At 43.7% G+C, this 13,388-nt stretch overlaps 1 protein-coding gene across 3 annotated transcripts in view; it reads left to right on the top strand.

The window, feature by feature from the left end:
* Positions 1–13,388, top strand: part of DIS3L2 (DIS3 like 3'-5' exoribonuclease 2) — a 180,487-nt gene that overhangs the window by 80,672 nt on the left and 86,427 nt on the right. For all 3 annotated transcript variants that reach the window (XM_018912889.3, XM_018912890.3, XM_018912891.3), the window contains exon 11: positions 12,640–12,719. In XM_018912889.3, coding sequence (XP_018768434.1) covers positions 12,640–12,719 — 80 coding nt within the window. The remainder of the gene's footprint in view (positions 1–12,639; positions 12,720–13,388) is intronic.

Here is a 13,388-nt window from a genome sequence, read left to right as displayed (position 1 = left end):
TTAAGGCAGAAAAGATCCAAACCTTGTGGACGGCTTTGACATGATTTAACTGGCTTAGCACTCTGCTCTGCCACTTTTACACAGTTTTGCCATGGACATCTGTTTCTCACCTGCATGGGTTTATTTGTAAAATTAGACAAGTATTTCACAGGCATTCCCAGCTTACTTGTTTCTAAAGAGCACCCAAAACTTGTAATGAAAAGCACTGGGCAAGTATTAGGTGTTGGCATTGCATCCTGCAATGAATTTTAGAGAGAGCATGAGGGTTCATGAATTAACAGAATGTGTGGCTGAGGAACCTTCCCTTCCAGAGACTTAAAATATGATAATACAGATAGGACTGGAGTGCTCATTTTGTTATTCAGGTTGACTGGAGATGGTATTTGTTTCATTAGAAGTTTGAGAAGTGTTTGGTTTCTGCTTTTAGGGAAACTTTGGAGGATTAATGTCATAGAGACAAATGTTGATGGGTGCAAAGTTTCAACCACTTTCTGGTCTTTTCCAGCGTTACAACATGTAATTTTCATTTCCGTGTTTGCTTTGGGACAAAATGTAGCCCCTGAAGAAAAGAGGGGTGAGGGCAAAGAAGGAAATACAAATTTCAGAGGTGGGTGCAGGAGATGGGGGCAGAGGCAGGAGGAGGCCATTTGAAGAGGTCTAGCCAGGAATCTAAGAAACCCAAAATCTATTTCTAAGACTCATTCCAAATGTTTCTAATTTCATTCATATCTTTTTGTTTCCTTTACTGCTTAACTGGGACAAGAAAGTAAAGCCAGGAAAGTCCAATCATAGTGGGAAACAAAAACCTAAATATTGGAGAGAGAAAAAAGGCTGTTCTTTGCAAAGCAATTCTGCCTTTTGCTTGTCTCCCATTGTTGGTGTTACTGTGGAAAATGTATAACATCACTTTTTTGGAAAGTGTTAGAACCTGTTCAAGTAGAGATGGTTTATATAGTCTCACATGGAAGAACTAGAGGATATCTATTTCTTTACCATTTGCCTAATAATAAGCGAGCCTGTTGACCTCCGCTGGACTGTTACAAATGTGAAACTTGGCACTCAAAATTGCTTGCTCTAAATTTTCCAGTTGCTTTCTCTTTTTCCATTTGATGTCATCCCGCCAGCTAGTGATTTTATTATTATAAACAGGACATTGTATTCACTTTTAAGAAGAAATATGAAGCTGAAGGTAAAATTACAAACTGCAGTTTCTCAGCTGGCAAAATACAAAACAATGAGCTAAAAATACTGAGCAGAGAAAGGGTGTTGTGGCAGGGAACTCTGAAATATCTACAAGATGGATGTGTTCTGAGGAGCAGAAACTGACTGACTTCAGCTGAGCAGGGCTAAACTCTGAAAGAATCATCAGATTGTTCAGCTTGGAAGGCAGATCTAGAGATCAGGTACTCCAACCCCACTGTTCAAAGCAGGGTTAGCTGGAGCAGGCTGCTCAGGGCTGTGCCCATTTGGGGTTTGGATAGCTCCAAAGATGAAGATTCCACAGCCCCTCTGAGGAGCATGTTCTGGGGTTCAGAAAAACCTGTGGTTTTCCCTTCAAGTAGATTCTCCTGTGTTTTGTGCCCATTGTCTCTTGTCCCGTTGGATACCACTAGAAATTATCTTGCTGTCTTTACTCCCTATCTCAGGTGTATTTTCACACTGAAAAGGTTTCCCTGCCTGAGCCTTCTCTTCTCAAAGCTGAACAGTCCCAGCTCTCTCAGCCTCTCCTTGTAGGTTGGATGCTCTGATTTCTTAATCATTGTCAAGGCCCTTCAGCAAACTTGCAGCCCTTTGTTGCCATCTCCCTGCTACTGGGGAGCCCAGAACTGGACCCAGCACTCCATTGGTGATCTCACAGGTGCCAAGCAGAGGGGAAGGATTGAAGGAATGCATCCTTTAGCCTTCTGGCAACACTTCTCCTACTGCAGCCCAGGAGGCTCTTGGCCGCCTTTGCTGCAGTGACATTTTGTTGGTTCATGTTTAGCTTGTCCTTCAGGACATCCTTTTCTGCCAAGCTGCTTTCCAACTGGTTCTTCCCCAGTCTGTGCTGCTGCATGGGGCTATTTCTCCCTGTGTGCAGGGCACTGTTTTTCCCTTTGAGCTTCATGAGGTTCCCATCAGACCCTTTCTCTGCCGAGGTCCCTTTGAAGGGCTGCCCCTCCCACAAGGCTGAAAGGGAGCAGAGGGGGCCAGCCAGGATGCTCTGCATTGGCAGAGACAATTAGTGCTCACTTGCTTCCCTTGCAGGGCAGAGTTAGTGAACTTTGCTCTTGCAGGCAAATGAATGCAATGAAGCTTTCAGTTCAAATTTGCATCTTGTTATTTCAGCACAGGACCTCAACTGCAACTGATCCAAGTTGTTGAAGGTCAGATTTGTAATTTTGGCTGCCCCTTCAGAAATGTGGCACCCTTCCTTTGGCTGATAAGGGAGGAAGAGCACAGGTCCTCTGCAGTGTCCCTCTGCCCACTGGGGAGAGAGGCTCTGCAGCACTGTTGGTACCTGCACTGCAGCTCTTCTTTGCATTTATTTGTTTCTCAAGGAGTGTTACAGCTGGTAACAGGGATAAACACTGTGGATAGTAAGGGTTTGACAGCATGGTCTTTGCCCGAGGAGATGACTGGCTGATAAAATTAGAGGTGGTGGTAAAAATGGCAGCCTTGAGCTGTGCAAGGGGTGTTGGAGGAAAGCAGTCAGCCTCTGAAACAGATGTCTTTCCAAGGCAGGTGGACAACTTTAGTTAGGAATGAGTGCAGGGCAGATAAAACGTCGTTAAACAGCTTGTTTCCTGGAGATTTTCCACTACAAAATCTAGTGTTAAGTAGAGCAAGTCTTACTCAGCTATAATAGGATATGTAAATATGCTCTGGTTTCTGATGGAAACTGAGAAATGACTTGTTTAGCAAATGTATAAGCAACATTGCTTCAGAACTGACTGTTATCTTGGAGTGGAGACACAAAAAGGGCCTAATTATGATCTCTGCTCTCACTGAGCTGTTCTGTGACTGATTAAATGTTCTCCATAGAGAGATACATCGGATTAGATACATAGGTGACATACAAAGGATTACTCAGTGTTGTCTAAGCATATCAGATCCAGTTCCTCTGTAATAGGATTGATTCTAGAACCTGGTGATGGAGACTGTACCTGCTCTGGCTGCTTCTGCTTTCCAGGCAGTCTGGGGTGCTGTACCATTCTTGGACTGATGAGGAGAGTTCATGTTAGCTCCTTTCTCTGCCATTAGCTGAGCAAGTAGAGCTCTGGAGTAAATATGCTCGAGGTGCTGTTGCCAGTGATGTTCAGCTCCTTGCTTCTGGTTGGCTTCTTTTGGTCCTCCTCTCTGTTTTCATAATATTTTCTACTACAGTATAGATACAGCAATTATGGTGGCCCTGTTTTGAACAAAATGATGCATGGTCTGTGCTCTCAGATGCTGTTACCAGTGCCTGGTGTAGAGAGACACAGGTCAAGTTCACCTTTTTCCTTATAGGAAGGTGCATGTGATCACTGGAAGTGCAGCTTCAAACAGAATTTGTGGTGTGTGGTTGGATGGGATTTTTGATTTCTGATCTTGTAGGCCATCACACTTAATCTTGCTTTGTTAGAAATCTGTTTAGCTGGGGAAAATAGTTAACTTTTGCACCTAGACTGTTATGTATACAGTCTTGTTTTTGCCTGGATATTTATTTTATGGAGAGAAGTGGAGGGAATAACAGAAGGAGATGAGAATAAAATCTTAAATAAGTCTGACAGTGTCTCTGTTTCTCACTGAATGCCACTGGATCCCAAGGTGGGGTTTTGATGAGCAGAGGAAAGTGCCATAGCCACTCATGTTTATATATGTTAAGTGGGGCAGTTCAGGTGTGCCAAATACTCCCTCTTTACTTGATATCACAGTGCTTTGCTGGTGCCCTGCTCTCCCTATAGGTGAGGTAGCACAGGGTGGACAAGAGATGAAATGTCCAGGTCCCGGTGTCGACCCAGGTATCTGTCTCTGGTGCTGTAGCTGAAGAAACCCAGAACTGCTCCAGCTGGTGAGGTGGTGTATCCCTGCTGTGGTGTTTCAGAGCTGATCACAAGGACAGGCTGGTCATTACAAGGAACAGTATTTTCCTTGTGTTCCACTCTGATGGTGTGATCTGAAATATGCTTTAACCTGTCCATCTGTCTCACTTTTTGGGTGATTGGATCTTTGTTACCAGGTTATTCTCAGATCACTCCATAGAAAAACCAACCAACCCATAAATCATAACATAGATTGCCCAAATTCAAGTGTATGAGGCAGAGCTGTCCTGGGGATATCACAGCATGGATTAGAAGTGGGACAGTCTGGAAAAGACTAGCAAAAATATTCTGGGAGATAAGAGATTGATTTACAAGGAAGGATTAACTGTTCAATGTGTATCTGCCAGCACTGAAACTAGAAGTTTGTGAAAGATATAGTAGTTGATAGTTAAAAATATGTGGACCGAAATGAAAAAATGAGAATCATTTATGGTGGTGGGAGGGTAGAAAGGGGTGTTATAAGGACAAGTAAGGTAAAACAAAGAGGAAGCCTTTCCTGTGCAACCCAAAATAGACTGTAGTGTAGATTGCTAAAGAGCTGGAAACTCCATCACTAAAGATGCTTGATACCATACTGGAGAAAGCCCTTGCACATGTATTGTCATGAGCAGCCTGGCTCTAACCTGTGGGGGCTGGATGACCTAGTGCCTCTTCCATTTCTAGCCCTGTGCATCTATGATTCAAATAGTTTATGTAATGCAAGTGCATTTTCAATTACACTTTGCTTTCTTGTGTGGGATAGTGGTGGTGCAGAGAACTCATTATATTTGTGGCACAATTACAGATGACTTGTAGGAAATACTGCTGGTACTTGGCCTCCCAGAGACTCTGATCTTGTTTATAAATATATTTTGGCTTTTCAGGCTATATAGGTATAAGACTGCAGTGCCTTTTTTTTTCTGTCTTCCCTCTTACTTGGAGGCCATAAATATGGAGGAAAGAATAGAAGGATAAATAGAAGGAATAATTGGTTCTGGTTCAGCAATGCAGTGAGCAGTCCCTGGTGAAAATGTAAAAGTTTATTGTTGTAGATGTGTAATACACCAGGAGTCATTGTCAGCTGCTCTCTTGGACTGAGGTCTGTTTTCTGAACCAGGACAGGACATTAGCTAAAACATAAACACAGAGAAATTAAAAAGAGTAGTGCTGGTTTGAAGTTGGGCTTTCAATGCATTTTGTGCTCTGCTGGATTTTTTGTGGGTTTATAATGCTCAGTGTTTGGAGGGATTAGCTTTTGCTTCCAATTATTTTATAATTATAGTTCATTTTTAAATTTATGCACCATGCCAAAAGAGTTTTGAGATGTGTCAAGTATCTCTGTCAGTCTGTTACAAGGCATTCAGAGTGCCATCAGAGATTTGTCAGGGTACTTCTCTTGCAGGCCTATTTTTAAAATATATTCCTTTTAAGAGGCTGTCTTGGAAGCAGCCACTCTTGGGTTTTAACTAAAATCTGCCAGCATCAAGTGTGACAAATGTGGTAGACACTACAAGTAAAAAATGCTTTTAAGAGTTGAGATGTTGAAGTCTCAAATGCTAAGGCACTGATTGGTCTCTGTAATTTCTCTTGGAGAAAGGGTACTTTGTCCTGATTTGAGTGATGAATATTGGCAGATTGATCCTTTGCTTATTGGTGCTTCTTAACAAACCTGCACTGACACTGTGGTCGAGCTGGGTTTACTTGTGATTGAAGAACGAGATTGAGTTCTGTGGTTGCCATAACAATGGGACTGTTGTGTGAAAAAATGTTAGTAGCATTCACTGCAGTGAGTTGACAGCTCTAGGATGCCTGTTCTCAAATTAAAACAACTGTTTCCAGCTCTGAGAAATGGTGTCTGCTTAGCTTTTGCAAGATGGTGTTTAGCAGGGTCTTAGAAATGACCTGAAGAGCTTTAAGATTCTAAAAGTGCCTTTGCTATGCTTAATTTTAAAATGCCAGCTTTGAGCTGGAGTTAATAAGGGTAAACCAGGAGGTTGAGCTTTCACTCCCACCAGGCTATTGTATGTATTCACAAAGTGGAGAGAACAGGACAATCTAAGGAGTCCCCAGAAGAATGTAAATGCACTGCAAGTGTCTAGACATGCAGTCAGTTGTACTGTGTCTTAGCACTGACCTACACAAGTTTAAAGAAGGCTTGCACTGCTGAAACTTTAATAAACAATGGTCATTCCTGTCTCACCTCCAGCTGAAGCACCCTGGACTTTGGAAATGGGCTGGTGATTCTGCAAAAGATTCAGCTTGGTGTTTCAGGAGCCTTTGGATGACTGGAGGGACTGTGGGCCATGACAGCTGAGGTGGGGCAGGGTGTCAATGAGCTGGTTGACTCTTGAATGCTGGAACTCACAGACCGTAGGTTTCAGCCACCTTCAGGCTTCTGGTGTGTTCTTTGTTCTCTTTTGTAGTTGTTTTGGATGTGTTGGTCTTTGTAAACCTCCAGTGAACATCATTGGAGACTGCTTTGGTCTAAAAGTCGCCCCTGGGGGGGGAGTCAGAATGGTGGGGGATAAATAAGGTAATTGAGTCCAGGTGCCTTAATTTTGTCAGCTTCCTAACACAGGCAAGTGGAGAGGGAGGTGCTGATCTCTTCTCCCTGGTGACAGGACATGTGGGAATGGTTCAAAGCTGCACCAGGGGAAGTTTAGACTGGATATTAGGAAGCCTTTCACCACCAAGAGGGTGGTCAAACACTGTAACAGGTCTCATTGAGGGGTGGTCAGTGCCCCAACCCTGTCGGTGTTTAGGAGGCATCTGGACAAAGCCCTTAACTACAACATGCTTTAATTTGCTGAACCCTAAATTGGTCAGGCAGTTGGACCAGATGATTGTTGTTGGTCCTTTCCAACAGAAACAGTTCTATTCTGTTCCACTTCATTCACTTCCCTTCCATTTCCTTCTATTCCAGCTCCTGTGTCTGGGTTTTCTGTTGGAAGACTTCAGTGATTCCCTGCTCAGCACCTCCCTTAGGTGCTTTGATTTTCTTGCAGAGAATGTCTCTTTCTCTCATGAGACTTGGCAGTCTAAACTCTGTCCACAGCCTCATTCAGAGCAGTCCAAGTTCAGACAAATGTCAAAGCTGGGGCTTCAGCCCAAGTGACTTGAGATGGTGGTGGCTGCTGCCAGGAGCAGGAGGAGTGGTGATCTGTGTCACACAGGAGCATGGACATGGTTTGGCTGCCAGCTGACTTGTGCTTGTGTTGCCTGGGGTGAAATTCCTCCATCCCCTGCTTTGCCTGGTTCCTGAATAGCTGGGTCATACTTTGCTTCTTAGGGCCTCTGTCTGCCATGAAAGGTAACACCAGCTGGTAAAGAAAATGTCTTGCTTTGTGAAGGGTTTTCTGATGCTCTAGTGGATACATGCAGTTTTCTGGGCTGGTATTTCATGTTGGTTTTTATTAGTGGTGAAAATCTGGGCTCCATGTCTCCACAGGTGAGTTGACTCATCTGTCTGCTGCTGCTTGGGAAGATCATTGAGTTATACAGGAGAATCTATAGAGTGCTGCTTTGTCTACTGGGTACAAAACTGGCACTTTTCTCCAAGCAGCAAGAAAATTGCACTGTCAGCACCCAAGCTTTGCCCTGCTAGGTGGTGATGCGAGAAACCTTGCCTCTAATACAGCCTGAGCCCATGGCTTACCATTGCAGTGCTTCATCCTGATGCAGGTAGCCTCTCTCTTGAGCAAAGAGTGAGCCCTGACCACTGGAATTTGTCATCACCTGATGTCGTAGGTGTTCATATTTTATGGTTAAACTAAGTGGTATGTTTAATTCTGAGCAGTTCAACTGGCAAAAATGAATATATTGTACCAGTCCTGGAGGCACCAACTGTGGAGTGTTTTCTCTGCTGATTCCTGTGAATACCTCAGCATAGATGTATACATAGATGTATGTATTTGCACAAAGTAAAGCAAACTGCTGTTGCAGTCCTGTGATCTGTGACCATTTTAATTACCATGACGGTAATTCCAGCTCACCAACAGACTACTTATCTTACCTCTACTGCTGCACCAGCCATTTATTTTAGGTCCTGTTAAAGGTAAAAAGACTAACTGCTCTGCAGACATGCTTGTCTGCTTTAATTAGTCTTCCTGAAGGTGTGCAAAGAGCACTGCACTTAATTAGCTTTCCTTAAATTAGGATTGATATACCAGCCTGTATGGGTTGACACTGTCATTACTGGGTAATAAACTGAGTGCTCTATTCTGTAATTCTTTTTCCCCAGGTGGTTGATGCAGGATGCCAGACAGAGCCACCTTTAGCAGGGCCCTTGTCACTACCATAGGGCTAGAGGTGGCTTGGCCAGTGCTTCTGGGGGCTGGCAGGGTCTTGGCAGTCTGGGTGGCTCCTGCTTTCCTGACTCTTGCTTGCAGGTCCACCACGGTCAGTTGTGAATAGTTCCCCTGATCCTCCCACATTCTTGCAGGCATTGCCTTGCTCTGGTGCTTGAAACCTCTGAAACAAGAAGGGAGGAAAGGTTTTGTTCTTCCACTGGCAGAAACTCCCTGCCAGAGCAAGTTCACCTCTGCAAACCTGCATCAGACATCTGTTTTACTTGAAGGTGGTCCTGTAAAAAGTGGAAGTTTCCACACTAAAATGTGGAAATGAGGACCTTTCCAGCATGAGGACCAGAAAATCTCTTAACTCTGTGTGTCTCTATCACTTAAGCCATTTTCTTTTAACTGAATTGTGTGTATGTTGGAACAAGTGGACTTAGATCATCTCATTACTTTTACAAGTATGTTTTGACAATTTGAAATGAATAAGCCAGGTTTTTATTAGGTGTGATGATAATGAGAGATGCTTCCTTTGAGGCCCTGAAAGAAGGGAGAGAGGGGTATGATTAAGCTTCATAACCCATAAGGTCACGTTGGTGGCCTCCAGAAGCTGGAGACATTGCCAGTTTGTATATACCTGTAGTCAATCAGTGCAAGTGTGTGTGCATGTAGCTGTGGATTTAAGTAACATCTTCCTCAGCAGGTGCATGAGACATTCTGTCCCTTGTGGTTTAACGAAACACCTCGCTGCAGGCTGGTCTTGTTACTGGCTACAGTCAGAAGTATGGTCTGATCTCTCTGAAATCCCTCCTGCCACAGCCTTTGGGGTACTGCACAGCCTGACAGCATGGTCAGGGCAGGAATTTGGTCAGCCCCTTCCCCTTCTCAGGCATACTTGCCACATAGCTGAGAGCAGTGTTGTTTCTTCACCCAGTGGTTTTTTCAGCTGTGCAGGGGTGGCTGGTGTGGGTGCCAAGGGAGGTGACAATTTAGGCTGTGCTGCCCACACCCAGCCTTTCCTACCCTTGCTTCCATTGCATTGCCTGATTCTTCAGGATGAGAGACAGCTCTCTGTGGCATCCTGGAGATAAAAGTGATACCACTGGGCCTGGAGGTAAAGCAGGAGGAGATAGCTGAGAACATGAGACCCTACCCTGAAGGAGCATGTGTGCAGGGTGCAGCCCTTGGGCTCAGAGCTGCAGTCCCATCATTCCATGGATCCCACATGCCAGCTCTTGTTCCTATGGTCATCTGAAACTTCTTCAGCAATAAAAATGAAAACCAGAATACCACTAATAATGTTGTCACATTTAATAATGTTGTTACTGGTGAGCTGAATTCACTCAGAAAATTTCATCTAGGTGTAGGCCTGTGTGCCAGGATTATTTTATTGCTGTGGACTTGGAGCTCTGCTTTGAGGTTGGCTTCTCTTGTCCCATTGACTACCTGGCCATTGGCTCTGCAACACTTCTGCAGTATCCTTGTCATGCCATGTTTTACTTGCTCAGTGTCTTTCCTACCTCACCTTGCAGTCTGTGCCCAGAATAAGGGGCCTGTGACAAGCTACAAGTCCAAGTCCTTTGAATAGTTCTAAAGGAGAAACAGATCTGAGCCTGGTGGTTCAACAGGTTCAACAGGTGGTTCAACAGGTTCAACAGTTCTCTGAGCTGGTGAGAAATGCTAGATCAGAATTTGGACCTCACTTCAGCTTTGCATCTGCGAGTTCATGGATCTCAGACAGCTGTGAGCTGTGCCTGTGCTGGCCATTCCTGTGCTGAGGGACAGCTCAGAGCCAGCAGCACATCGCCAAGGGCTGAGCACAAAGGGAGGCTGGGGCTGCCCCACCAGACTTACAGGTTTGGACTCTCTGAACTGGGACCATCATTGGCCTCTGCAGGAGACTTGGCAGGCCAAATACATCTCAGCAAAACAGCCCATTAGCTGCTACCAGTGTATAAATGTGGCAGAATATTTGGCACCCCTGTTTTTCTGCTCACTTCTATTTAGGGCAGGCTGCAAATATGCACTTTGTTGAAACCAATGTGCTGATTCTTTAACTGCCTGGAGCTACAATTCACAATGGGTGGCAGATACTGGTGGTAGCAGGCCCTGAACATCTGGGATAAGCTCTGTATTCCCCTGACACATGGACCTACACTCTCTTTGAAGCAGGTCTTAACTTTTTTCTTGCTCACTTGCAAGGTAAAGCAAGCCATTTATGTCCATTCAGCTGACTCTTTTAAATGAAATAACTTAAAGATTTACTGGATGTGCCTGGGGAGGGCACTTTGTACCCTGTGCATTAATGGGATCTGGTGTAAATACATGCAGGCTGACACATGTGTGTGTCTCCATTCTGTTTGTAGTGTAGGAGTGCCTATCTGCATATGCACAGCTCCATAAAGAGAGTTACATTGTGCCTTGGAGTGGTGGTATCCTGAAATTCCATCCTTAGGTGGAATTTTAAGGAATAGATACTTATGGAATTAGGGTTGTTTGCAAACCTTTAAAAATCGGTCAATTTTTAGTGCTGGCACCAACAGATCAAAGTCCCAGTGTAGTTGAAAGATTTTATATCTTTCAGTGTCACAGTCTCTTAATTTATTTAGATGCATGCAAAGGATCAGAAACTAATGTGCATCTGGGGATTAAGGCAGTTTTGCTATGCAATCTGAAAGCCAGCATATTCCAAAAGATTTTCAAAGTCTCAGAAGGCAGTGTAGTGCTTTACTGATTTTTATGTGTTTGAAAATCTCTATTTAGTGTCCCTGGTAGAATTACATGGATAGATGCTGCCAGCTGTCTGACACCATTGGATTCCACCCAGAGCATTTCAGTATGGAAGTGGTAGGTCTGCAAAGCTGGGGACACTGCTCTCACTGAGATAGCACCATACAAAAAGACTTTCTAATTTCATGTACACTTGTTCCTTTAAGAATTCACTGTAATTTTTTCCTCCCACCTCTCCTACCCCAGGAGTAATACCAGTGGTTGTGCTGTAAGAAAAATAACGTGTGTTTGCATTATAGATCTCCAGAAGGGAGTTGCCATCATGATATGAGTCTTTCTGTGGCAAGGAGAAAAGAAGAAAAGCAGTGGTCTGATCTCTTCCATGGCAGCCTCAGCCTATACCATTGTGCTTGGGGATCTTTTAACTAGGGAGGGGCTGAACTTACTCTAAAAGTTAAGATAAAAGCAAAATAAGCCAGCAAACCCATTATTGTACTGACCTCATTGCTCTTCGGCTCTGATCTCACATTCCTCACAGTGCTTGGGAAAACGCTGCTGTAGTCCAGAGGTGTGGGAGAGAAGTTGCTGTAGGACAGCCTGGGATGAAGGGAGGCCCTGAAGGAGGAGTTCAGGAAGTTTTATTTGTCTAATGCTTCAGGTTTTGTGTCTCACTGGTGCCAGGCTCTGCTCTATTAAATGTGGTGGTTCCTGAGTCAGATGCTTTATTTGTCCCATCTCTGTGGCCACAGACCATATCTGTGGTCCTTCTTGGTGTGTTCCCAGTGTTCTGCCACCCACTGCTACAGGACACACACATGTGAGCCTTCCAGAGCAAATTCCAGGTGCCACCTGGTACAGCACATGCAAAAGGATGTTCAGCTTTTCCTGAGCACCACGTTGATTTGTAAGATCTAATGAGCTGATTTGGAGGTTGCCCTTCCTATAACTTTGACATTTTTTCCTACTGAACCTGCTTTTCCCTTTGGTCTGTAATTGGCAGTGTAGGTTTTATAAAGTCCTGCATCTCCTGGGTGTCTTTACTGGGACCAAAACTCTCACTCAGTTTTGTCACATTCAGCTCAGTCTGTACGTGTTTCAGTGCCTCTGCTCTGTGCTAGCTGTGCTCCTGGAGTGTCAGATGCTGTGACATCTGCTCTTTGGCATGGGCATGAGGGTTATTTGTGTTCCATTTAACTTAGCAATTAGGAACACTCTATTTTTACTTTAGCTGCAAGGCATCTAGACTTTTGCTTGCTTGTTTCTTTGGAGTGAACTTGATGGGCTAAATTGTTTAGTTTTTGTGAGGGAATATCTGTAATGAAATGAAAGCTGCTAAGACCAAGGCGTTAAACCACAAAGAAGAATGAAAAAAAACCCCAAGGAGATTCACTTGTCTAAACTGTTTTTTAAAAAATAGATTAGATTTAGTATTTAGATTAGATTGGAAGATGTTTCAGTAGAGTCTTCTGAAAACATGGTTGTTGTTGTCTGGATGTCTCTGATGGGCTCTGTGTTTTGATACCTTCTTCATGACTGGGAGATAAATTTTTCTTTTCTTTTTTTGCTTTGGATAGGAAAGAATGCATTTTCACCATCGACCCATCAACTGCCAGAGATCTTGATGATGCTTTGTCCTGTAAACAACTCCCTGACGGTATGAGATATATTTTACAAAATACTTCTAGTGTTTTTATTCAGCTGTTGACACACTTCTATCTATAATTTGTCCTGAAGTATTCTTTGCCAAATATAAGGAGAGTAATAAACTAGTTCTTCTCCTGTTGTTTTAATTGCTTGGTTTTAGAAATCTTGGAGCAGACATCTTCAAACTGCACCAGACTTGGTGTTAGAAAATGCAGAGCCACAGTGTTTTGCATAATCAGAGCTCTAATTTGATTTGAGCAGATCTCAGCTGTCTCCTGTCATTATGGGAGTTACAGCTGAATAGCTAATACACCACTTCTGCAGGCTGAAGTCGAGTGGAACTTTGACCTTGTGTACACAGTCCGTGGGTAAAGGAATCCAGTCTTTTGAAGGTCACTGGCTGAATTGTTTTTGGTGTTTATGGGATGCTGGGAATTGTCAGATGAGCACAGTGTGCCTTATAAGTTGTGTTTTTCTTCTCATTGCCTTTTGAGCTTTCTCTTCTGCCTTATTTGTACTTTTACTATGCCGTAAGCCAACAGAACAGAAAGTAAAGCTCCAGAAGCCAAATCTTGATGATTATGACCAAAGGAACTTTTCTCCTGTAAGCTTACTTTGCCATCCAAGCTCTGCTCATTTAGTTTGATAAGATCCAGTAACAGGCTTGGTTAGAAATATT

The sequence above is a fragment of the Serinus canaria genome, chromosome 9 (assembly GCF_022539315.1).
Source record: "Serinus canaria isolate serCan28SL12 chromosome 9, serCan2020, whole genome shotgun sequence".
Lineage (NCBI taxonomy): Eukaryota > Metazoa > Chordata > Aves > Passeriformes > Fringillidae > Serinus > Serinus canaria.
Note: the sequence above shows the minus strand (reverse complement) of the source record. Positions and strands in the feature narration are given on the sequence as shown.